At 47.9% G+C, this 25579-nt stretch overlaps 1 protein-coding gene across 2 annotated transcripts in view; it reads right to left on the bottom strand.

The window, feature by feature from the left end:
* SPON1 (spondin 1) overlaps nucleotides 1–25579 on the bottom strand; it is a 270634-nt gene that overhangs the window by 8457 nt on the left and 236598 nt on the right. For both annotated transcript variants that reach the window (XR_005020852.1, XM_036859677.1), the window contains exons 7-11: nucleotides 12485–12549; nucleotides 4955–5156; nucleotides 3824–3964; nucleotides 3296–3371; nucleotides 2097–2279 (exon numbers count right to left, since the gene is read on the bottom strand). Coding sequence is in view for 1 of the 2 variants with exons in the window: in XM_036859677.1 (XP_036715572.1) it covers nucleotides 2097–2279; nucleotides 3296–3371; nucleotides 3824–3964; nucleotides 4955–5156; nucleotides 12485–12549 (667 nt within the window). In the remaining variant the exon portion in view is untranslated. The remainder of the gene's footprint in view (nucleotides 1–2096; nucleotides 2280–3295; nucleotides 3372–3823; nucleotides 3965–4954; nucleotides 5157–12484; nucleotides 12550–25579) is intronic.

Genomic DNA, 25579 nt, shown 5'->3' with positions numbered 1-25579 from the left:
TGAAAGATGCTTGGATGGATAGGAGTGTGTGTGTATGTGTGTTTGCCTGTTTAGTTCTAGAGAAGAAGAGGGAAATGAAGTCATCCATCCACCCATCCATTTACTCATGTCAGTAAATCTTTACTGACTGCTTAGTGGTATGTACTGAGGTTAAAAAGATGTGTAAGATACGGATTTTGTTCTACTCCAGAACGAGAGATGGTCACATAAACTGCAATAATTCTATGTATTGAAAATATGACAACAGACATAAGCCCAGGAGACTGGAATGGGGATGGTCCTTGGAGTTCTGGGTGAGATTTCACAGAAGAGGGCACATCTGAGTGCACTTTTGTCGGGTAGAGAATATCTGTATTTAAGGTGAAGGGAACAGCTCTTGAACAACCTGTACAGAGTGTATTGTGTGCGGCACTGGGAGATGAGGCTAGAAAGAAGGACTGAAGTCAGAGTATGAAGCCTCTTGCACGTGTCCGCAGGCTGTCATGTGCACGTGGGTGATGCCCACACATTGTTATTGAACCTATGGACAGAGTTGCCAGACAGTGCTTGCTGGCGGTGCAGTAATAAAGATGGCTGGAACCCACATTAGACCCAGGGAAATTCTGACACGTCCTACAGCGTGGATGAACCTGAGGACATTATGCTGAGTGAAATAAGCCAGTCACAAAAAGACAAATACTGTATGATTCCACTTACATGAGATACCTAGAATGGTGGTTGCCAGGGGTTGGGGGAATGGAAAGTTAGTGGTTAATGGGTCTAGAGTTTGTTTTGCGAGATGAAGAGTTCTGGAGATAGAGGGTGGTGATGATTGCCTAACTGTGTGTGTGTGTGTGTGTGTGTATACACACTTAATATCACTGAACTGTACAATTAAAAATAGTTAAGTTGGTAAATTTGATGCTGTGTACCACCGAAACTACACCACCAGGCATAGCCCAACATGTTTCAGAATTGTCATTACCACCTGGGAGCCACCTGAACTCCACCCCTGTAGAGGGGGTGGTTAAAGATCTCAGCTCCCACTGCAGGCCACAGACAGCCCACCCATCCGCCTCCCCTCCTCAACCCCAAGAATGAGAAAGAGCCTCCAGCACTGCCAGTCCTGTCACAACTTCCTCCCTGCCTGTTCGTAGGAATGGCCTGTGCATGCAGGGTTCACTCCTCTCTGAAGTGCCTTATCATGGGCACAAACAGCAACAAACCACTGTGGAGTGCAGCCAGGAGAGGTATTTAAGACTGTGCCCCAGGAAGAGCCAGAGAGTGAATGACCTGCAGTGGCAGGTGAGCTTTCTTCAATTATCCTCAGCTTGGAAATGGTTTTTTTCCTGCCATAAACCAGCCCAGCCTATACATCCCTTCCTATTGCCTTGTTACACCTCTGAGACAGTTAAGATCAGAGCACAGAGTATAGATCTGTTCAGTCAGAGAGAGAGGAAGTGTACCCTGGGAAGTAGGCAGATGGCCTTTGCACAGCAATCAGAGTAGTGCCATGTTGAAGCTTGAGCCATCATGACATGGGCGGTGCAAGCTTACAGTTCAAGCCTGACCTTTGACCAGTTACAAGGAGAGACAGAATTGCTGCAATCAGTCCAAAGGTCCTGACACAAGGAACTGAGGGCTCTGAGCCAGGCTGAGGTAGGACGTGCACGGGGGTCCATGAATGACACAATTAGGGCAATGATTTAGATTCAATCTCGGCCAACCTGTTCACCTGCTTCTTAAAAAGAGGTTGAAGTTAAGGCCCAGAAGCAGGCAGCTTGCTATCTGTAGTTTGTCATAAATAAGATGTGTGCTAGCTCTTTAGTAACTTGTGTCTATTTTCTTCCATGGCTGGGGGGTATAGGGGGTGGGGGAGTGGTCAGTTAATCTCAAGAATTCTTTTGATGTCATAAGACATGTCTGTGTTCACAGCCCTCAAGATACTGTTGGACATGGGAGGCTGCCCTTGGTGGTCCCCACTGACAAATACAGTCAGGGTCCTAGTGCCCCATTGTGGGGGGGGTGCTGCCTGACCAGGTATGAGAGGCTGGCATGGCCAGAGGCTGGCATGGCCAGGCAGGACCCTTCCTTCCTGAGCCTGGGTGTCTCGTCACCTTCATCGCTGCAGCCCGGGCCCGTGCAGGGCTGGAAGTCCTGGGTGTCGGGACAGGGGACACTGAGGTCCAGCTGTGCCTTCAGCATGCGCTGCCGCATCCTCTTGCCTTTGTCGCAGGTGGAAGAGCTGCAGGCGGACCACGGGGACCAGTTGGAGTAGATGCAGGTTTCGGGGGTGTCATCTGGGAAAAGTAGGTGACATGGTTTTCCTGGGAGCCTGTGGAAGCTGTGACTGGCCCTCTCTCCCCAGAAGAGCTCACGCGGGGACGAGAAAATCCCCGCTGTCTACCCAGCCTCCGGGAGCCTGGGTACTCCGGGGATGCAAGCAGCCATTCACTTCCCTTTCAAAATTATAGTTCGGGCATTCCACTAATAAAAATCTAAGTAACTTAATAATAAGGAAAGACTCTCTTACTGTCCCTTCCCCTCAACACGTGAACACAGGCCCCTCACCTGGCAGACATCGTTTCCACACAGGTGCAGGCATATCACAGGCAATTTGGGGGAAACAGGTTTTTTTGTGTGGTGTTTCTCATCCTCCCGGTGACCCATACACAGTGTCGTGATGAGAATAAGGGTGGCCGGTGTTCGCTGAGCACTTATCACGTGCCAGCATCATTCTAAGAACCGTATTTGTCTTATCCCATTAGCTCCTTACCACAGCTCTCTACAAGGCGGGTTCTTCTATTATCCCCATTTTACAGTTGAGGAAACTGGTAGAAAGGTGGGCCTCTTGCCCAGGGCCACAGGAGGAGAGCCCAGCTTCTCTGGCTCCAGAGCCTATGAGAGAACTTGAGCTGAAGCCAGGGCTCTGCCACTGCCTCCTGACTGTAGGGTCTGGGCTCACTTTCCTTGCTGGGGAGGTGGACGGACCCACTCCTGCCTCACAGGCTAGTGTGAGAAGCAAAGCAGAGAGTCATCTGAGTACTGTGAAGCCTATGCAGATGCCATTTGCCTGATACTGTTGAATATATATTCCAGTGTCATACCTTCACCAATTCCCTTATACTTTGTGCCTAGCCTTGGTCTTGTTGTGAATTATATTTCAAGCAGAAATCCTCAAAGAAGGGATTACCAAATCAAAGGATATAATATATTTGTGGCTTTTAAAACATGTTAGCAAATTGCTTTCCCAAAAGATAGTTTATGTTTAGTTCCCAATTTATGTTGCCACCTGCAACAAAGGAAGACGACTTACCTTCATCTTTCTCTTCTGGAGCCAGGTCTGCTACAATATCGTCAACATTGTCAGGTACAATATTGCACTGTTCCCCCTGCAAAAGGAATTTTACCTGGAGGGCTCACATTAAAGAACGGAATGTGTGTGGGAAAGATGAAAGAGGATATAAAATCGAATGCCCACCCTGTATACAAATCCTAGGCCATGGCGGAGTTCTGGGCCCACTTTTACAACCTGACCGGAAAAAGAAATGGCAGTAAAGCCACAACTTCCCACTTCCTGACCCATGGCAGACATTAGCAATTGATTATGGCATTCATGATGAAGCCTAGTTACCTGGAGCAAATCATTTGGTTGAGTGTCAAACTGTACCACCATGTTCATTTTGCTCATTTATATCTTATGAATAATTTGCATTCTAGAAACTCTGGGAGGTCCAGGAATTCCACATCCTGAATATGCCAGGGACCCCATGATTCAAGAGCTGAAAAGGGTCCGGTCTCCTGATGGGAAGGGTCTGTGCCAGGGTGAGCTCTAACCCAGTACCTTCCGAGCGATTCTCTCAATGACAACTCTGGCTACTTGAGTGATGGACCCGCCCTCTGGATCGTAAAAAGGACTCTGAGGATGGTCCAGGCTGGTCAGGGGTCGGATTTTCTCCTGGGGAATTGTGGGCTTGTTGGGTGACTGTAGTGGAGAAAACACAGATACAGAGAGTGGGAAATAAAACTGGTTAAAAACCACAAAAATTTGATATATGATCAGAACAAAAACCTTGAAAGGAATTTAACAAGTATAGCTGCTATTTATATTTACAGAATTTTGTTCATGCCATGTGTTGTGCATGAACATTTGTAGATCTATACTTTCAAATTCTCCCATGTACACAGTAGGATTATGCCCAGATGAAGATGCCGAGTTTTAGAGAGCCATTTCCAGCTAGGAAATTGCTGAACCAGGTTGGTCTGAATCCAGAGTTCTTCCCACTAGACCAGGAGTTGGCAAACTTGTCTGCAGAGGGTCAGATGGTAAATATTTTAGGCTTTGTGGGCCAACTGTGTCTGTTGCAACGACTCAACTCAGTTGTAGTGAGAAAGCAGCCCCAGACAACATGCGGTCGAATGCGTGAGGCTGGGTTAGAAAACTCCAGTTTGCCCCAAACCATAGTTTACCAACGTCTGTTCTAGATTGTTCTACCACTGGTTTTCTGATGATTCCAGATTTCGATGCAGTTGGTGTGCCGACCATATCTGAAAAATATTGTCATTCACAGGAGAATCCAAACTCCTTAGCCTGGCCATCCGGAAACCTTCGGAATCTGGCCCAGCTTAACACACATCAACTTCGTGCTGTTCCCCATTCTCTCTCTCTCTCTCTTTCTTTTTGCCTCCATGCTTTTTGCCTGCTGTTCCTTTGCTTATCTCTGAACTGCTCTTCAGCAGAGTCCCTTCCTGTGCTCTCCTGACCAGCTGCATGGACACTTCCCGGAGCCCGAGTCACACAGCATGTGAGTATGTGATGATGGGACCATGCTGGGCTCCCCTACTGGACTGTGAGTTCATCTGGTACAGAGCCTGGGCCAGACTCATCTCCATGGCCAGGGCATCCAGAACAGGGCCAGACAAGGAACAGGCGCTCGGGAAGGTTTGTCACTCACCACTCCAGGCACACACGTACCTCATAGGTCACCCCACTGTCGGTGCCAGCGTCCCAGGGAATCAGGTCCTGCACCACTTTCTGGACCCAGCCGCACTCTTTGGTGCACAGATCCTCTGCGGACAGGCCCACGTTCCAGTCGGGACTGGGGCCCATCATGGTCAGGAAGGACATTAAGTGGCGCGTCCTGTCCACTGAAAATTCAGCCGAGGGTGCTGCTCTCCTGGAAACCAAATACAGAAACCTTTACCTTCGGGGCCTTGGGGGTGCATGCTCTGAGGGACATTTGGCCAGACGATGGCTGGGAAAAAAAAAAAAAAGGATGAGAGGGAGAGAAAGAAGGGGGATTCTCCCACTGGTCTCTACCTTTGGCTACTTCTGGTTTCTTTCTCCAAGCCCATCCATTGGCCACACGTGGAGAGAACCATATGCTACCACGCTATCCATTTTTAATGTGTCTTCCGCACTTACTATTATTTTGTGTTTTCTTATTTGTTTAGCTGTTTATTGACTATCATTTCTCACTGGAGTGTAAGCTCTGGGAAAGCAGGGATTCTGTTTGCCTTCTTCATGGCTTTATTTCCAGTGCCTGGCACATCGTAGATGCTAAGCCAATGTTTTTGAATAAGCGAGTGAACAAATACTACGGGCTACGTGTGCGCCCAGCCGTATTGGAAGTGAGGTGAATTTGACACATAAAAACTGCTTAATGATGCCCCAAGCCTTTCCTTATACATTTTCATAGATGCCTCAGAGCAGACCTGGGGTTAGGATTATTGACTCCAATTTATGGATGAGGAAACTGAGGCTCAGAAGGGTTATGTTATGTAACTTGTCTAGAGTCACAAAGTGAAGTGGCAGAACGGAGACCACAACCCAAGTCAATCTTAATTCAAGGTCCAAGTTCTTTTCGTCATCAGTTTCTAAGTCCCCACCGCCCCCAGCCCCACTTCACTCTCTAGAGCAACACTGTGCCATCAGAGGGATCATCTCCCCAGCCTGCTGCCTCCAGTGCCCCCAGAGGCTGCTCAGAGCAAGGCCCTGCCCTGGCACCAGAGCTCACCCATCGCCTCACAGCTGGTTCCCTGGCCGTTTCCTCCAGTGGGCGAGCAGGGACCCAGCTGTAGAGCCAGAGACCTTTGGCTGACAGCCCCCAAGCTGTGAGAGGCAGTTCTTCAACCTGTGTGTCCTCGTGTTGCTAAGATAAGGTCCTAGGAGTGGCCAGAGCCCACCGAGAGGTGTGGTGGGAGAGCTACAGTCACTCAGCCACACTTGGTGGCACACCTGCATTATTTTATTTTCCCTTCATGATACTCCTGTGGGGGTTACAATTATCATCTCATTTTGTAAAGAAGAAAGAAAAGCGTATAGAAGTTAATAAACTTTGAGACGCAGCTGGTGAGGCTGAGGCATGAAGACAGCTCTGCCTGACTCTCCACCCAGGCTGCTGATCATGGGGAATCCTTAGCTGGGGACCAACTCGTCTGTTCGGTCCGGCTGGCAGCTGTTTGGGAGTCTCTGTGCCCAACTGTTGGGACCAGCTGCTTCTGGCTGCCCTCACCTGTCCCCAGAAAGCGATGACTCCAGGCTTGCTTGGGCCCTGTGGAACTGGGCCCCTTGGGCAGGCCGGATGGGATCAGGCAACAAGCAGAGAAGGCGGGAAGCCTGGGTGTGCATCATCCCATACCACCTCTTAGAGCTGCGTATCCTTGGACAAATGACTAAACCTTTCTGTGCCTCAGTATCCAAATCTACAGAATGGGGATCCCCATAACTTCTACCCCAAAGGGTTATTGTTAGCGTTTAATGACAGAACTCGCATCCAGTACTTAGCTCAGTGTCTGGCACCTGAACAATTATTACTAAAGTAAGCCCCCTACATATGAACCTTTAAGTTGCGCACTTTCAAAGATGCGAATGTGCGTTCCATAAACGTCAGGTGTGACTGAAATTGCAGCTTGCCCTCCGTCTCCTATTGCTGACGATCCTTCAGCTCTGCCGTCTCCCACCACCTCTCCCTCCTCCAGTCAGTAAGTCTTCTTGCCTGTTCATTCGATGCCAGCCCCTGTATGCCAGCTGTTGTACTGTACTACTGTACTTTTCAAGGTACTATACTATAAGATTAAAAATGTTTTATTTTTTTGTTTGTTCTTTACATATTATTTGTGTGAAAACTATTCTAAACCTATTACAGTACAGTACTATATAGCCGATTGTGTTAGTTGGGTACCTAGGCTAACTTTGTTGGACTTATGAACAAATTGGACTTAAGAACGCAGGAACGGAACTCGTTCGTATGTAGGGGACTTACTGTATTACTGTTACTGAGTGAAGCAGCACTGAAGGGTCATATGGAGATCAGAAAAGAGAGGCAAGGGGAGGGAGGCCTTCCTGAATGCACTTCTCACTTCAGCCTGATGCCAGTGTAGGTTCTGGAACCTGAGTGGAGGAAGAGCCTAGCCTGAACCTGGCTTTGGCATCAAGACGCACGTGCACTTGCATCTGCTGGGAAGGCTCTCCTTCAGTGGCCTCCAAAGTATGGTCCTTGGACCAGAAACATCGGTGTCCTCTGGGAACTTGTTGGAAATGCAAATTATTGGGCCTCACCCGAGATTTACTTAGAGACTCTGGGGGTAGGACCCAGCATTTTGTTTTAATAATCCCTCCAGGTGATTCTAATGTGCCTCAAATTTGAGAATCACTGGTCTGCTCATCTTCCAAGCCTCAGGTCATGAGTCACTTCATCCAGGAGCCTTTCTGATCCCCTGCACTGAGACCAGTGCCTTTGGTCTGTATTTCCACACTGTGTAGGTGTCTGAGCTGTACCCTTTGATTGTAATCTCTTCCTCACTGTTTGGTCTCCCCCACTAGACTAGGAGCCCTTTGAGGGCACAAACCTGTTTCACAGCCATATCCCAATACCAGGTTTCCAGTGGGCCAGCTGAACAAGTAGATAGATGTATGATGACTTGAGCGCCACTACTTACTAGATCTTGGGCAAGTAACTCACTCATCCTCTTCCAGTCTCAATTTCTTCATCTGACATTACCCACCTGCCGTGTTGCTGTGAGGCTCAGATGATATGTTAGGAGGCCTTTATAAACTGCTAAAGTCCCACACTTACATAGTCTGCTATTTAGTTAGTTAGGTACAAATTGGGGGATTTCATTTCCTTTTCCCATGCATGCATTTTCTGGCATGTAGGTCACTGCTTTTAGCAGCTTCTTTAAAGACCTGGCTTCTACAACAACTGCAGTCTGGGGAGCTGCGGCATTGCTCACCTAGGGATTAACAGGACACTGTCTGGGGTCTGCCTTCCAGTAACTGCCTGGCAGAGAGCACGGGCATGTGGGCAGAGCAGGACTGCTTGGCTCTGGACCCCTCGGGAGTCCAGCAGTGCCTTGGAGGAAGGCTTCTCTTCCGTTGCCATAGAGACCAACCACTACACCTGTTACCTTCCCATCTCCCTGAGCATGTGGTTGTGGGTCAGGTAGTCTTTCATATCCTGTACTCCCCATGGATGAAGCTATTCATCATGACAACCTAAGAGGACAAAACCAGCTCTACTTGGGAATCCACAGCTGGAGAAACCAAACCAACCCCCACCCAACACACCACCCTGCTACTCTGGCCAGCTGAAGGATGTAACCATCTGAGAACCTCCTGTGTTTTACAAGGCTTATACAAATCATTCTCTGCTAATGCATTTTGGCCAAATCTGTAACCTGAGTGAGGTATCCCCCAGACCCTGGTAACTGTTTCAAGGGGTAGAAAATTTGGGGCAACCAATCCCTGCACAAAACGCCTGACCTTAGGTTGGGTGATATGGTAAATTTGACTGTAAAATCCTGGGAACGATTTTATAACACGTTCAGTTACGTCCTGCTCTTTTCTTGTACCCTTGACTGGAAAATTCATCCTCAGGCCCCCCAGCTTGAGGGGAGGAAATGTTTCCTGCCCTCACCTCAAATTGCTTAGGACCCCTGGTGTACCTTCCCAGAGCATGTTGAACTCACTCTTTCCTTGGAGTTCCTTGTTCAATTTCCATCTTCCCTGTTAGGTTCCGAAAGAATAGGGACCATTTTTGTCTTGTTTACAGCTATATCCTGGTGCCTGGCTTAGAACTTGGCATGCGGTAGATTCTCCTCAAATATTTGTTGAAATAAATGAGTTAATCTAGGAAATGAGTATGGCGCTCTTAACACTTCCTTTGGCCTTCAGATCTAATTTTAAAGTATTTATTACTTCTATAATAAAAATGCTATTTAAAATAATGAAATGGATAAGAATATATGTGAGTTTTCTTTAGGAAATGCTAGATATGACTGGAATTCTTTAATTTGTCCAAACCATAATAAAAATTCTTATTCATGCTTTCTTATATGCCATGTCTTCCCATAAAGTATTTTATTAACTTGATCTCATTTTTCTATCTGGGATTTAAATTTTTATCACTTTTCTGGCAAAGAGAATTGATCTGGCCATACCATATAACAATATACTGTAAAGTATGATAATTAAAATGATGTAATATCCAGGATAAGATAGAAATATAGATCAGTGGCACAGGCTGAAGATTCCAGAAACTTTAGATAAGGACTCATACAAAATTGAGGGGGAGAGGAAAGATCATGCAACAAGTGGGGTTGGGCTAACTTAATTGCAGTTTAAAAAAATATGGTATTCACATCTAATATCACACACACACACACACCCAAACAGCAAAAAGTCAGAGTTAAGTAAAAAACAACCAGATCATAGGAAAAAAAGTCAAGTTTTTTGATCTGTTAGAGAAACGTTCATTTTCTCAGCTTTGAAACAATAAAAGCAATCACAAAAGTAACTAATTGAATTATATACCAACTAAAAACATCTGCATAATGGAAACAACAGTGTTGAATTAGAAAGGAAAAATGACACGTTAGCAAAAATGTCTCCCTCTAGTTTGACTGACAAATGTTAATATCTATAGTATGTACAGAGCTAGTCCAAATCTAAAAAAAAAAAACAGCACCACAATCCCAATAGGTAAAGGAAAGTTATGAACAGACAATTCATACCAGAAAAATGAAAACCAAATGAAGACACAGAGATATCTTGTGCCTTTTTACATTCAGAGAGGCAGCGTGATATGGGAGAGAACAAAGGGGACTGGAATAGACCGCTGGCTTTGAGCCCTGGTTCCGTCACTTATTAGCTATGTGACAGCAGCTTTGACCTCATCTCCCTTTACAATTACTAATCTGCAAAATGGGAGCATCCTCAGACCCACCCCAGGGCTTTTTGTGAGGACATTGCTTATCATCATGACTGGCACCATAAAAGGACTTGGTAAATGTTGATTTCCTTCTCACTCTGCTTTTCCAAACAAAGCTTTCAAAAACACGACGAAAGAAAAGAGGCAATAAAGGATTTTTATGGTCCTTCTAGAGACTTACTATGCCATTCTAAGTTACAGATCCATATCAGTGAGACTCAGGTCACGCATATGCTGAGTTCTGTCCCTCTTGTTCGTTTCAAATAATCCTCAATAAAGAGCTTTCAAAGTTGCAGAAACTCAATCTCGACACTAGGTGGTGCTAGAGCCATTCACTAGGCTGAAGTCTGTGTGGCTGGAGGAAGGTTTCAGTGAGGTCTCTGCCTTGGACAACTCTGTTTATTAACTTGGAGGCATCTAGGGCTCCGAGTCCATCCGGCCTGTTAGACCTCTGCGTTCTCTAGTCCAAGGCCAGTCTTCCTTTACAATCCTGGGGACATCAACGGACCTGGGCAGGTTCTACAGGAGACCGGGAGCACCCTGAAACCTCCAGCCCTGATTTGACAGAAAGAAGCCTCTGGCCCCCTGGGAACCATGGCTGGGGTGATTAAGGGGGCACAGACCCTCCAGAGGCATAGAGAAAGGGTGACCATGTCTCTATTTCACCTGCCTCTCATCTGTCTCACAAACAGATCTGTCTAAACAAATGTTAATTAATCAGAATGGCTGAGAATAATTAAGGAGACTATATAGTCCTTTAGAGGATTCATCATAAGGAAGGGAATAAAATTTATTTTTAAAAGTTCCAGTAATTCGTAACAGTCAGACTTAACTGGAGGAACTGGGTGGTGGAAATTCAGCATTGATTTGCAGGTAACCTGGGCATTTTCTACTCAGGCACCGGAAGAACTTGTGCAGGATGTGGCTTTTGCTCAGAATTTGTCTTTCCTGTGTCTACCTGCACTCTGGGCTTTTGGAGCCACAGCTTGATTTATTGAGCTAAACAAGTCAGCAGCTAATTTGTTCATTCATGGCTGTCCTTTGAGAAGTGGTCCTGGGGATAAAGATGAAGATCATTGAAAACCAAGTCAGTTTCTCTGGGCAGGACCTCACAAAGTAGGTCACCCTGGCTTTCCACTGGCCTGAGGGAGGCTGGAATCCCATTAACCTCAATAGAGCAGGCTCACAAGGAGGGGCAGGGCTGTTTCTGCAAAACAAAACTTGGCTGCGTGTAGGCTTCCTAATTTGACTTCCTAATGAGATTTGGAAGAGGAAAGGGGAGACTGGGGTATGGGAAAACCAAAGGAAAATTCCTTTCCCTTAACAAGCTGGTAGCACTGAGTGGAGAGGCTTCGGGAATTTGGGAAATCTGAGTGTTTGCCATGGATTAATTCTGTTCCACTGGGGTCTCAAGATATCTGAGGGATGGGTGAAGGGTGGGAAGGTGTCCCCAAATATTTTTTTTCAAATCTTCAGAAATTAAAAAAAAAAAAAGCTCCATTGATTTTTTCATCCTCTTGGAGCTACTGCCCAGTCTCTCTTCTTTCACATCAAACTTCACTGAAGAGTTGTCTGTACTCACTGACTCCATAACCTCACTTTCTGTTCACATTTCACCCTGCTCCAGGCTGTTGACCCTCCCCCCATAACTCAGCAGAAAGGATTCCCAGTAAGGTCACTGATGATCTTGATGTTGATAAATCCAGCTGGCATTGTGCAACTCTGGTCTTCCTTGATCTCTCAGCTGCCCTGGACACAGCTCTCCTTCTTGAATGCTTTCTTCCCTTGGCTTCCCTGTTACCAAGCTTCCTTCCCCAGTCTCCTTGCTACTCCTTTTTTGCTCCCTTTGCAGGCAAGTCCTCCTCAGCATGAAATGTTGGAGCTCCTCGGGACGCAGTCCCAAGCCCTTGACTCTCATTCTCGAGCTGTCTCTCAACCATGTCCTTGGTGTTGATTGTCTCCCATTCCTTGGTGACTCTCAATTTTATATCTCAGTTTAGAATTCTCCCCCTGACTTTCAAAGCTTTATAGTTAACCGTGTTCTTAACACCTCCAATGTCTGAGCGGGGTCCTCTGCAGTGTTAAAGCCATGGGGGACACAGAGACCAAGCCTGCGTTCCCCGAGGAGGTAGGGGCACTTGGTACTGCACGCATGAGCAGGGCACCTCACCTGCCCAGCCACCTGAGAGGCAGTGCTGACTTCTACGGCATAACTGGCATGCGGCGGCCAGGAGGCGGGTGGCTCCACGTACAAGGCCAGGCCGGGGGCTGGACAGGGCCCTGTTGCTACTTACACGTTGAGAGGCTGCCAGGCTGGCCACTGAGCTTTGGCTTTGATGACAGTGAGGACCTCATCGCTCTGTAAAAAAGGACCACAGGTATTTAGTGAGGAGAGCTGGGCTCAGGGAGCAAGAGGGCTCTGACATAGTGACGTTGTCCTCCCCCATGCCCTCACCTGCTGCTGAGACTCTACCTGCCCCCGGGTGAGGAGCCCTGGCGTCTCGGCAATCCCAGGAGGTGGGGCTGCGTCCAGGGCGCCTGGTGTGTGCTGGACACCGAGGGGCCCACTGAGCCACCCTTCAGGGTTCCAGCGCAGACCCTTCTCCACAGGAGCCAGGCTCTAACTTGCCCTCCCCCTGGGACGGCCAGACCTCCACATCGTGTCCAGCCTGGAGGGCAGGTCATGCTCTCTGTGTCCAGGCTTCCACTGGGGCCTGCTCCAGCCACACTGCAACCACCATCTGACCCCAAGGGTTGTCACCCCCGAGGCCTCTCCTGCCGTCGAGACTCACATACTGGATCAGACTCCCTTGGACAAGGGGGGGCAAGATGAAGCCTGGGGCCCACACTCCTGGGCCACTCACGTAATCCTGCTCTAGTTTGCTTTGGACAGTGTGTAGGGCACCCTTAAAGCTTGGGGACCTAAAAGAATTTTTTGAGGAAGAATTTGATAATTAGCATTTAGAAGGAAAGCCTTAAGTCATCATCGTAGGGAAAAATCAGAATTTTGTTAATCTTGCTTAACTTTACTTCGAGATTTGTTTGGGTTTTTATTTTCAATTACACATTGGGGCTGAGGGCTATCGTAGGGAAAAATCAGAATTTTGTTAATCTTGCTTAACTTTACTTCGAGATTTGTTTGGGTTTTTATTTTCAATTACACATTGGGGCTGAGGGCTACCGTAGGCTTTTCAAGGCTTAAGCTTCCACAGGTCCAAATTCAGTTGTGGCTGGGGTTTCCCCAGAGTGGATTCAGCTGGTCCTGGAGCTCCCCTTCCCCGGGCCGGGGCCCAGCAGTGCTCAGACACCACTGTCCACGCTGCACAGAAAAGCCCAGGATGTCACCAGCAGGGGCAGCAAGAGCTTTGTTGCCGAATGAACAGGTTTCTGAGTTCCCGAAGGGCAGAGACTGGCTTGGCTGGCCCACAGCTCTGCCCCAGTCCTTGGAGTTGTTCCTGGCAATAGGTACCTAGCATGTATTTGGGATGAATCGGTGAACTTCTCCTTAGTTGGTGGGTACCTTGCCCAGAAAATCCCATGCAAGGAGGAGGTCAGAGGTGCCTCCAGGCTCAGGCCACAAGATTAGAAAAAGCCTCTGGTCTGGAGCACCTCGTCTGCAACCAGGGAATGGGTTGCTGGAGCAGGGTGGGGAGCTTAGAGGGGACAGGAGCTTAGCCAGATCCTGCTCGGCTTGGGCACCTACTGATGGTCCTGGTGGGGCGAGGGTAGAAGTGAGGCCCACAGGGCATGCCGTCCCCCCAGAAGCTCGCAGCCTGCTCTGAGCTCAGGCTTCCTTGGGGGTTCCCCCTTTTGGTCAGAGGAAAGAATCTGTGGATGCACAGACACCCCCCCCCCCACTCACATGTCTGCAGGGAGAGTGTTTCCAAGTCCCAACAGAGCGCTTTACATTTCTCATGGGAGATTTTTTTATTTGTTAAGACTGTATCCCTGACTCACTCCTAATACGCATCTGCTGAGTGACTGAGAGAAGCTGCCTGACATTAAATCACATGTAGACTCAACCTATCTCCCGAAGGCCAGTGCTGGTCTCCTGTGACCTGGGTTTCCTGTTCTTAGCTCATACGTTCCGTGTCCCACAGCGAGTTCTTCATCTGCCCCTAGAACACTGCTCTTCCTCAAGTGGACCCCGTCGGGCACATCCACCAGCTGCCTGCATTCCTCCATCTCTTACCCCTCACAGCCGTCGGGCCCCAAGATCCACTGCATTCACAGCCTTACTGTCTCGAGTCCTTCCACGGTCTCCTCACCAGTTGCCCCGGCTCTAGTATCTTCTTGCTTTTCCCCAGTCCACCCTTGACGTTGCTGCAAATTTGACCGTATCCACTGCCTGACTAAACCCTGCAACAGCTCCCCACAACTTCCAGGGTGATTTCTTAATCCCTGAGTTTTGCCTACGTGGCCCGCATCAGCTAGCTTTTTTCTTTGATTTTTAATTTCAGAATAATACATGCTTTTTGTGGAAAAATTTAGCATCACAGAAGCACACAATGTAAATGTTGAGCATTCTACTTTAGCATGTATCCTGGCTTCGGCCACCTCCTTCTCCAGAATGTTACAGTTCAGTACATGTCATTCCAGACCTTTTACTATACTTAGGTACTATGTGTGTGTGTGTGCACGTACATTATATACAGCTTTTCCCACAAAAATTGCATCGTATTGAATATCTTATTCTGCACCACGATTTTTACATTTTCTCCTTACTATCATATCATGGGAAACTTTCCATGTCAGTACCTATGGCAATATAACTCCCCTTTTCTTGATTTTTAAAGTGTTAGAGATCTTCAAATTCGGGTAAGCCAGGTCAAGACTTAGAAAAAAAGAAATCCAAGTATGAGATCCAAGTAATGAGGTACTGTCTGGAGACAGTCCTTTTGCCCTTGAAGAAATACTTCACTAAAAAATAAAATCAACGTGGGTGGAGTTAAGGGGGCCACCAAGTTAGCTGGCCCTGCAGATGCACCTTGTATTACAAGTAAATCTTGGTTTTCAAGTCCCAACTAATGACACTGATTTTGCTTTTGCAGCATATAACTCAACAGAAACTGTTGGGGCCCTCCGCTAGTGTTTATTTATGGTGCTGACATTCCATCTGTATTTTTTAGAGCCATGGAGGCTCCAAGGATGGTGGTTCCACGTCTGCAGGCACTAGAACAGCTTCTTCCTGTAAACTGTTTCATCTCATGGTTACGTACCATCTGCATGATCAACAGTTCCTTGTTGTGATCTTTTATGTTAGCCAATGAAATAAGAACACAGGAACATTCTGGAAAATATATTTTAAAAACTAAATATTTTTCTTGAAGCATCAAAATTCTCTAGTAGAACCAAAGCTCTATAGGATTGGAGAGGGTCTGGCTTGTTCATGGGCATATCCAAGTGCTGTGGATACTCAGTAAATTGGTGAAAAAGCAAAGCCACACCATTTTTTGTTGTATGTGTAGAATTCCATAGCATGGATGTTCTCTTATTTAACCGGCATCATTGGTGGATATTTAATTGTTTATATAAATGATGCTATAATGAACACTTGTGTACATATTTCTTTGTTTACTAGTTCCTGTGTCATAGACTTCCAGGAATGATCAAACGATGAAGCAAATTGACAATTTTGGTAGCGCCTACCAAATTGTCCTCCAAATGTCTGTACCAATTGATACTGCAGCAAGAATGTGTATGTGCCAATGTCTTTACAACTTTGGGCACACTGGATACTATCAATCTTTTTCATCTTTACTAATCCAGTAGGCAGGAAAGTAGCATGGTTGAGAGCATAAGCCCTAGAGTCATACCTGATTTCAAATCGTGACTGCACCGTGACTAGCTCTGTGTCCTTTGGCAAGTCTCTGACTTCCCTTAGCTTTCTCATCTCTGAAATAGGGTTAAAAAGTATATCTACCAGATGGCGTTATTAGGGGGACAAAATGACATAATTCAAGTAACGTGCTAATAACCGTGCCTGTATTAGCATCAATACTAGCTACTACTCTTATTCTTATTCACATTCAGGCCAAGCTGGTATTAGAACTGATTTGTACTGCCTGAGTACAGAGAATGGAGCACACAGTAGCATCAACAAAGCCACAAGGCCTCAGGAGAATGTCCCCTTATTTAAAGGTTAATGTAGCTGGGTGAGCCTTGGATGGGGGCACTGGGGCTCCAGGCACTTTACATTCTGAAGACTAAAGAATTTAAATTCAGAGTAAGCAACCCAAACTTCAGACTTAAATGAAAAACTGTTTTAACAAGTCTCTAAAGCCCAGAAAGGATCTTTCAAGATCCTTAAAGCCCTTATCCATCTCCCATAGGACTGTTTTCAAAGTATTTCAGGGCACTCAGTTCACGCCTCGTTTGCATGACGTTAGCACTTTCCCAGAGATATGCCAATTAAAATAAAAAACCTCCAAGAAACTACAGGGTACTCATGTCCATCTTCACGGGGATGAGTTCTTCCATTTTGCTTTTGGTAAACATATTGTGAAGATGTTACAACTGTACTCAGACTTCCTCAGGTACCAAATGAAAATTGCACGGCCTACTAAATCAGGCCATGGGCTGAGGTCAGATCCAGAGGAAGGAGGAGTCCTGTGGAGTGGAAACAAGTCTGGGACAGGCCAGGGGCAGAAATCACATGGATATCAGGAGATGTCACGTCTGAGCAGAGCAGAGGGACAGAATGAGTCTGGGGGGCCTGGTGGGGGCTGGTGTCTGAACACCCTTACTCCACACTGACCCTCCCATACCCCCCAGAGCCAGCTCCCAAGGCGGGAGAGCTCCGGCATCTCAGCCGTGCTCACAGCAACAGGCGAGTCTGTCCCCTCCTCCCTGCCTTGCTTCTAGCCTCTTCTCTGTTCCTGCACCTTCCTGGCTCCTGATCTTTCGCCTTTGTCTCCCAGGCCTGAACCACAACCTGTTTCTTCATCCGAAGGCCCCTTTGCTCCGGGTGGCACTGAAGCTAAGCTTCCTCAGCATAGCACGTCCTGCCCCAGACCAGCAGTCTGGGAGTCAGCCCAGCCGACTTGCCTCCTGCCCCCCAAGGAGAGAAATGAGATGCAATCCATGATCAGAGGGGAAGGAATCAAAACAAGTAGAGACAACAACAGCAACAATCTATTGTTTTCATGTGCTAGGCACCTTGCTAATTACCTTATATATAGTATCTTATTAAATCCTTAGGACACGTTCGAAAGGTAGGTATATACTTTTTAATCCTCAGCAATACATTTCTTCGGCGAAATTAGTTACACCGTTAGTCAATGGCAGGTCTACAGTTTAAACCTCAGTCTGGAGACCACATTTGTCAGCCTGTGAACCCAGGTGGAGGGTGCTGGGAGGGTAAGCCGTGGGGCACGAGGGCGGGGTCTCCTGAAAGGTTGGGCCCCACCCTCCCCCACCCGTGCTTCCGCTGTCCTTCAGGGCGTGTCCTAGCCTACCCTGAGTTCTGAATATTACAGCCATGCCAGGGGGGATTATCATACAGTGTTCACAATACTGGTAATGTTAATGCTGTCCTGAGAACTGGTTTTGATAAAGAGGGGGGAGCACAGTGTCCTTGAATTGGAGAGAAACTGCTGCTACTAAAGAGAAGGAAAGCCGATGACACTAAATGCAGGGGCAGTGATCCACGTGTGCGCACACAGAGACCCCCCCACCCCACCGTGCATTTCCCCATTTATCGGCTTGCTTCTCAGGAAAACCTTGGGAATAGCTGCCATTTCATTTTGCAGATGAGGAAACTGAGGGTCAAAGAGGTCAAGTGACTTGTGAAGACTGCCCAGTAACCATGGTTCCAATACAGATGTGTCTGACCCCAAAGTTCACGCTCTTTCCACTTTCCCTGACGATGCTTCTTCTCCATCTCCCTCTTGTCCCTCCCCTATTTTGCTTGTATTTCAGCAAGACCATGGCTGCCCCTGGCTGACAGTTTTCTCCAAGGGGCCCTTGCTTTGAGGCACGGGGTCACCCGATTCCCTCTGGAAGGGCAGCACCTGTCATCCTGTATAAAGACCCCAGTGAGCAGTGTTTGGTTCCATTATTTGCTCCTACCGTTTCCCAGAATTCCCACTAACCATCCATAAAAAATATCAGTCCTGATGGCTTCCACCTCTGAAGGGGACTTTTTCATCCCTCGGTGAGTGTCCTGGTGATGAGCAGCAGGAAATGAGACACTTTATGGGGCGATAATGGAGCTTTAAGCATCTTTAGCATCAATTGCGCCCAGGATGCCTCCCCTCATTTCAACAGCTTCTCGGTTTATCGGGTCATAAATAAAAACAGCTCACATTTGGTGGTGCTCTACAGTTTGCCCGTGGTCTCATGTGGGCTGCACTCTAGCCCTCTGAGGCAGGCAGGCACATGGTCCTCCTTTCCCAAATGTAGTAACTGAGACTCACCTCTCTCCGCTGCCAATGGTCAGTGCCCAGCTCTTAGCTTCCAGACCATTTAATGCAGCTGGTCACTCCCTCTGCCTTGAAACACTTTCCGCCTGGCTCTGGCACTTGCTGCCTCTTAATTTTCTCCTCACCTCGTTCCTCTTCAGTCTCCCTTGCTGACCCTCTTCATCTTCCTCCAAACATGGAAGTGCCCCTGTATTCAAGCCCTTGGTGCTCCTCTCTTTTCTATTCACACTGCCTTGGCGATTTCCTCTTGTCCCGTGCCTTAAAATACAAGCTGTGTATACACCGATGACTCCTAAGTTGTCATCTTCACCTCAACCCCGCCTCTGAACTCCAGCCTGTATGTTAACTGTCTTAACACTTTCATCTGGATGTTGAATTGGTATCTCAAACTCAACGTGTCTGAAACCAAACTCCTGAGCTTCTCCTCCCCAAAGCTGGCCTCTCTCATTCTTCCCATTCCATTAAATGGCAATGCTGTCCTTCTAGTTTCTCATCCTTGATGCTTCTCTCTCTTATACTCCACCTCTGATCCTTCAGCACATCTAGCAACTCCACTTCTAAAATGTATTTATGAGCCAACCACTGTCTGTCACCATCATTAGAGCAGGGGCTGAACTGTATCCTCCCTGTGTCCTCAGCACCATCTTGGTCCAAGCCACCATCATCCTTTGCCTGGATTATTGCAACTGCTTCCTGGCTGGTCTCTCTGCCTCTTCCCTCGCCCTCCTCCAGGCTCCTCCTCACACAGCAGCCACATCATGCCATCCCTCTGGTCAAAATCCTCTAATGGCATCACACTGCACAGCCAATGGGGACCTTGCCATGGCCCCCTTGGCCCTTCATGATATGCTCTGCCCCCCGTTACCTCACTAGCTTCATCCCTTACTTCTCTCCCCTTTGCTCACTTTGCTTCCAGCCGCCCTGGATGTCTTCCAGGCACACTTAGCACTTGCTGCCCCCTGAGCCTGGGTGCTGTCCTCCCAGACACTAGAGCATGCATTCCTCTGTCTCCTCCAGGTCTTTGCTTGAATGTCACCTGCTCAGTGAGGCCTCTGCTGACCACACTGTGCAAAAGAGCAATTCCCTGCCCCTTCCTCGACCTGGCACACCCCCACTACTTTATCTGGTTATCTTTTCCCTGTAACATTTGTCACCATCCGATATACTATGTATTTTGCTTTCTTTTTATCATTGATTTCCCCCTGCTAGAATAGGCATTCCATGCGGGCAAAGGCTGTTGTCTGTTTTGCTCACTCACCGCTGTACTATCAGTGTTTAGAATGTGCTTGATCAATCTTTGCTGTTTGAATGAGAGGCTGTGCTGAGGAAGAGGCTGGCGTCCTTCTGAGCCCCAGGCCACCAGGACTCCACAGCGCAGGATGGAACCAGAGCTGGGTAAAGTGACACTGATGGACCTGCGCACTGAGCTGGCGGGCACTGGAAGAGCCAGTGGAGAGTGCCAGCCAGAGAACTCTGCTAGACCTGACAGTAGAAGGAGGGGGAAGGGACAGGACGCGGAGGCCACCTTAGGAACCATGGTGAGGCTCACAGGCTCTGAGTCTGCCTCAGATGGGCACCCCAGTGACCTGGGCTGGCTGTTGATAAGTGCCTATACCCCACCCTGCTCCTAGGAAGCAGCTGCCATCACAAGTGGCTGTCTGATCGGCTATTTCAAAGCCAGAGAACATATCTGAAGCCCATTAACAGACCCACAAGAAGATGATGTGGTTTCACAGAAGCATTTCAAATTCAATTTCTTTCTATTTCTTTTCAAACACAGCCTGTAATTCTGATGGGAAAATTGCATAATGCCCGTAGATAATAATTTTCCTGTGAGATGGTTTTGTGAAGGCAGCTTGACATTTCTGAAGCTGGAGAGGAAGGGCCCATCAGAGCCGCCTGGGCCTGCCCTGCTGCCCCTGCACCCACATTTGTCTCTGGCAGGTGGAGGGCTCTGAGACGGGCATCATGCCATGACCTCACAGAGAGGGCCAGCCTTCTGTGTGCCTGTTACCACAGGCATTGGTTTAGCTCGTTCTTTGGTGACCAGCGAGCCAATCCTGGACTTAACCTCATTTTCTGGACTTTCATCGTACCCTTAAGAATGCTTATGGAAGTCTGCCTCTCCTCGGAGTCAAACAGGGAGCTGAAGGGGTGGGTGGGGCACGTCTGTGCCTCCCAGCCCAGCCACTCACGACCCGATCTTCCCACGCTCTCCTCCCCACCTTCTGCCCTATCTCCAGAAATTAGAAAGACGTTAGTGCTGGGGTCAGAGCGGAGAAGTAAAAAAGGGGCCAGGCCAGGCGAGATTCTGACATCACACAGGAGAGAGCACGCTAAGCCGGGCTGTCTGCCGCCCAACAGGCGAGGGCTGCAAGGAAGCCCAGCTGGAACCAGGGAGGGAGGATGAGCCGGGCCAGGTCTGGCTGAAGGTGCCTGCAAGGCAACCTGTAGGGGCAGCACCCCTAACCCTGCCCCTTGGGAGCATCTCTGGGGGTCTTAAAGGCGCAGCATTCGACACCCCTTGCCCCCTCTTCCCTGTCTCCCCTCCCCGCCTTCCTCTGAGGGCAGCTCCCAGCCAGTCCTGGAAGCCATTGTTAGGGCAGGGGCTGGACTGTGTCCCCCCCGTCTCGCCAGCACTGGCCTGGTCTGGGGAGGTATACAGGGAATGATTAAAGAATGAATAATGGGTTAGTTTATTAAAGAATTAATTCATGACAAGCTGGAGGAAGCCTCTGGCCTTCTCTGCCCTCCCAGGGACTCTTAGGGGAACTCTTGCGAGTGCTACGGGACTCAGATGCTGCTGGAGCGCTTGTGAGTAGCAGGGTGAGGAGCTGGTTCACGTGTTTAGAGGGTTCTGCTGACTCTGCAGCGGGGGAGTAAAGTGCAGGAGGGCAGGGGGAAGCGGGAGACCAGACACTGGACCACGAGAGAGCAACGGAGCGGGTGGGAAGATGTCGGACGCAAGACATTATTTTAAAGGGAGAAGCAACAGGATCTTCTGATGGACTGAAGGTGGGGTGTAAAACAAAGAGGGGTCAAGCATGACTCCGAGGGAAGGTGTCATATAGGCAGTTGGATAGATGAGACTGGAGTTCAAGGGAGAAGTCCAGGCAGGAGATAAATTTGAAAGTCACTGGTGTGTAGGTGCTAGTTAAAGCCACAAGGCGGAGTACCTGGGCAGTGAGTGGAGACAGACGAGAGGGTGGGGGAGAGGGAACAGCCGGAAGGGCAGGAGGACACTAGGACCTGCCCCCAGGACCTCTTCAGAGCCCTTGTGCTGCCCTTGTACTGTCCCCTGCTGTGCCCCCCTCCATCCACGTGGTCCCCTGCTGTCCCCATTGTCCCCGTCCCCACTGCCCCCCTCACTGCCTGTACAGCCCCCGACTGCTGCCAGCCCTGCTACTTGCTCACTGCTGCCAGCACTGCCCCTGCTGGTCACTGCTGAAAATTCAACTGAAGCCGGTTTAGGAAAGACAAGGAAGCGAGGTGGTGGAGCCAGCAAGCCCAGACAGCTATTTCTGAGGAGTCGGCTGGGAAGGGGAGTCAAGAAAAACAGCGGCAGCAGGAAGGACATGCGACTGTTTCTTAGAAGATGAGCGACATTAGGGCAAGTTTGTTTGGAGAAAGGTATAAACCAATACAGAAGGAGAAATTGCTGTTGCAGGAGAGAGAGGAGGTGCACTTGTAGGACTAAGGTCCCTGAAAAGATGGGAAGAGGTGAGATCCAGACCCGAGATGGAGGGAGGGCAAGAGGACGGAGGAGGAAGGCAGAGGACAGTAGCTACTGATGCTCGATTACAGGCATTGCTGGGCCCACGTGAGGATTCATTCATCCAGCAAATAACAACTGAGCCCTTACTCTGTGCCAGGCTCGGCTCTGGGTGCTGGAGATAGAGCCCTGAACAAAAGAGACACCAATCAATCCCTGCCCTCGTGGAGCTTTCCTCTTAGAGCAGGAGGCAGACCGAAACAAAGGAACAGTGATGGGTGTGCAAGACTTGAGTGGGTCTCTGGGGAAAAAAATGCGGGGGTGGGGGTCGGGGGGTGGGCGGTGAGAAGGAGGCCAGAGTCGGATGGGGAGGGCTGTGGCAATTTCCAATAGAAGTATAAGTGCTAGTGCATATGTAAAGGACCAGGAAAGAATTCTAATAAGATGAAAATATACCTTACATACTAAAGTAAGGTCTTCAAAATTTTAAAAATAACGTAACCATATTATAGGAAGTTAGAGAAAGGGAAAGACAGAGAGAGACAAGCAAAAAAGAAATACCCATAATCCCACCATCCTAACCCAGCAGCTATCATCAATTAGTATGTTTATTTCTATATTTGTGTCTTCATCACATAGTTGAGATCATAGCTTACACACACACACACGCACATTTTCCTTATCCCTGCCATTTCCTTGTAACAAGGGAGCTAGACTATTATACAAACAGATTATTAAACAAACCATTCCGTACCTTGCTTTCGAATTTAGTATGTTTTAGAGATAATTTCATTACTGATATAGCTCTTTCAATGATGAACCCAAAGACCACATAGCAATATAAAAGTACACATGTATATACTTTTGTATCTTTTTTTAAACATTCCTATATAATCTTTTGGGCTCATCATCTATTTGTATAATAATCTAGCTCTCACGTTACAAAGACATGGTAGAGATAAAGAAAATGTGTGTGCATGTGCATGTGTGCTTTTATTTCTATTTGCCTAAAGTATCTCTGGAAGGAACATAAGAACTTCACAAAGACGGGGTGCCTCGCGGGGAGAGGAACTGGGCAACCAGGGAGCAAAGAAAACAAGACTTTTCACTGTATAACTAACTCTACATTGCTTTTGAATTTTGAGCCACGCAAATATATTGCCATTAAAAAAAAATGGGAAGAAAAAGCCACTCCAAGGCTGTTTCCCATGGTTTTCTCATCTGGAGAAATATCCATAAAGGCTTTGGAGGAAGTGTTTGTGAGGCCTGCACTGTGGGCGAAGGGGGGCGGAGCAAACATCTAGAGGTAATGGGCCGGGAGCCAGAGCAGCGGCCAAAAAGGTGACAGAAGCCCCAGCGCAGGGGCAGAATTGATAAGACATCTGATGGATTCTTTACTTGACAATTTTAAAGCCTGTTAGGCTTTGTTAGGTTTTATTTTCTTTGAAATAGAAGCCGTTTCAAAAAGAAACCAGAACTCCCCTGCACACCAACACCTCCCTCTCCTTCTCTCTTTCCCCCAAAGAAGCTTCTGACCCAGGTATTCTACTGTCAGCCTGTTGTGCTGGGTCCTTATATATAATAACATTTCGCTTCATCATCTCCCTCCATCCACTGATTTCCATAAAAAGCTTTCAAATTATTAAGCAATGAGGCTCTAAGTGACCTGGACGAGCGAGAAGCAAGCATGCCTCAAGGTGCTCAGCACGTTAGCATCAAATAAGGTTCCAGAAGTGCCGCTTTCTTAAATGGTGCCATTTAAATGCAAAGGGACAGCTCAATAAGCTGTACAAGCTTAACTCTTTCCCCTGAGACTCCCAAATACCCACGGAGGTTTGGGGAGAGACTGGGGAAGGAAAAGGAGAAATTGTGTGTCCAGATGACACTGAAGGGGTGTCCCTACCAGGAAGTTAAGGTCACACACACACACAGGCTGGTCTCTTGCCAGGCTTCCCCTGGTAACAGAAGGTGCCCTGACTGTGAAACTCCCCTTCTAGTTATGATTGTGGCATCACGGAGCAGGGGTTAAAGAGTGGTGTGGTGGAATAAGGCAGACCCAAGTTCAGATCTCGGCTCTGTCCTTTATGTGCTGTGTAAGTTTGGGGAAGTCACTCATCCTTTCTGAGCAGGTTCCTCAGTGTGTAAAACATGTATTTATGGAGCTCCTTCTAAGGTCAGAGACTGTGCTGGGCAAAGGGCATAGGGCAGTGGACAAGGTGACATGGTCTCTGCTCTTGGGCGGTATGTCCACTAGTGGGTGTGGAGGATGAAAGGAGTGGACCCATTTAAAATACAGCCGTTCCAGGGAATTCCCTGGCGGTCCAGTGACTGAGCTTCCACTGCAGGAGGCGTGGGTTTGATCACTGGCCAGGGAACTAAGATCCCGCAAGCGGTGCCGTGCGGCCAAAAATTAAAAAAAAAAAAAAAAAAAAAAAAAATACAGCCATTCCAGAGGACCTGTCCTGCACGTCTTATGTCTCAACCTCTGAACTGGACCAAACCGCCCTGCCTACATTCCAAGAAGTCAGCAAGAATGAGACTCTCCTGTTGAAAGGCCTCGTTCATTTTTACCTAGTGGACCACTTCACCTGAACTAGGAATCTAGCTTTGCTTGTCAGCACCAATGAACTCTTCTTAAAAATAACTTACCTCTTCTTCTTTTTTCCAATAGAAACCCTGATTCTCTCTCGTGTAATCAGGACACAATTTGGGTTTCTACCTGAATCTGTGTACCCCAAATTACAATTCTTTAATCCTAAATAAATGCTTTGCTTCTTGAACCGGTTTCTTGTTCTTGAGGCTGACACTGGGCACGGGGCATCGGGCAGCAGACACAGCAACAGAGTCCCTGCCCTTGTGGGGCATGTCCTCTAGTGGGTTAGTAATAACACGTGAGGAATGAATGAGATAAATGTAAGTAAAGGGTCAGGTGAATGGAAAGGAAAAGGGAAGCTGTGACTACTTAGTTATATTCGAATGTCCCCACCCCCCCTTCTGTCAGTGTAATCTCCCACTTCTGCCTGACCTACCTTTCAGCCTAATCTCCTAGTTCCCTGCCATGCCCAGGGACTTCTCAAGACTTGCGAGTCCCTTTGCCTGGAATGTCCTTATCCCAGCCCCCTGAACCACCTCCCCCTTGGAAAAGCCTTCCTTCCTTTATTGAATAGAAATTTATATATTTAAAGTGTACAACATGACGTTTGTACATAGTAAAACAAGATATACATAGTAAAACGATCACTACAGTCAAGGTA

The sequence above is a fragment of the Balaenoptera musculus genome, chromosome 8 (genome assembly GCF_009873245.2).
Source record: "Balaenoptera musculus isolate JJ_BM4_2016_0621 chromosome 8, mBalMus1.pri.v3, whole genome shotgun sequence".
Lineage (NCBI taxonomy): Eukaryota > Metazoa > Chordata > Mammalia > Artiodactyla > Balaenopteridae > Balaenoptera > Balaenoptera musculus.
The sequence above is the reverse complement of the archived record's forward strand: the minus strand, read 5'-3'. Positions and strand labels throughout refer to the sequence as shown.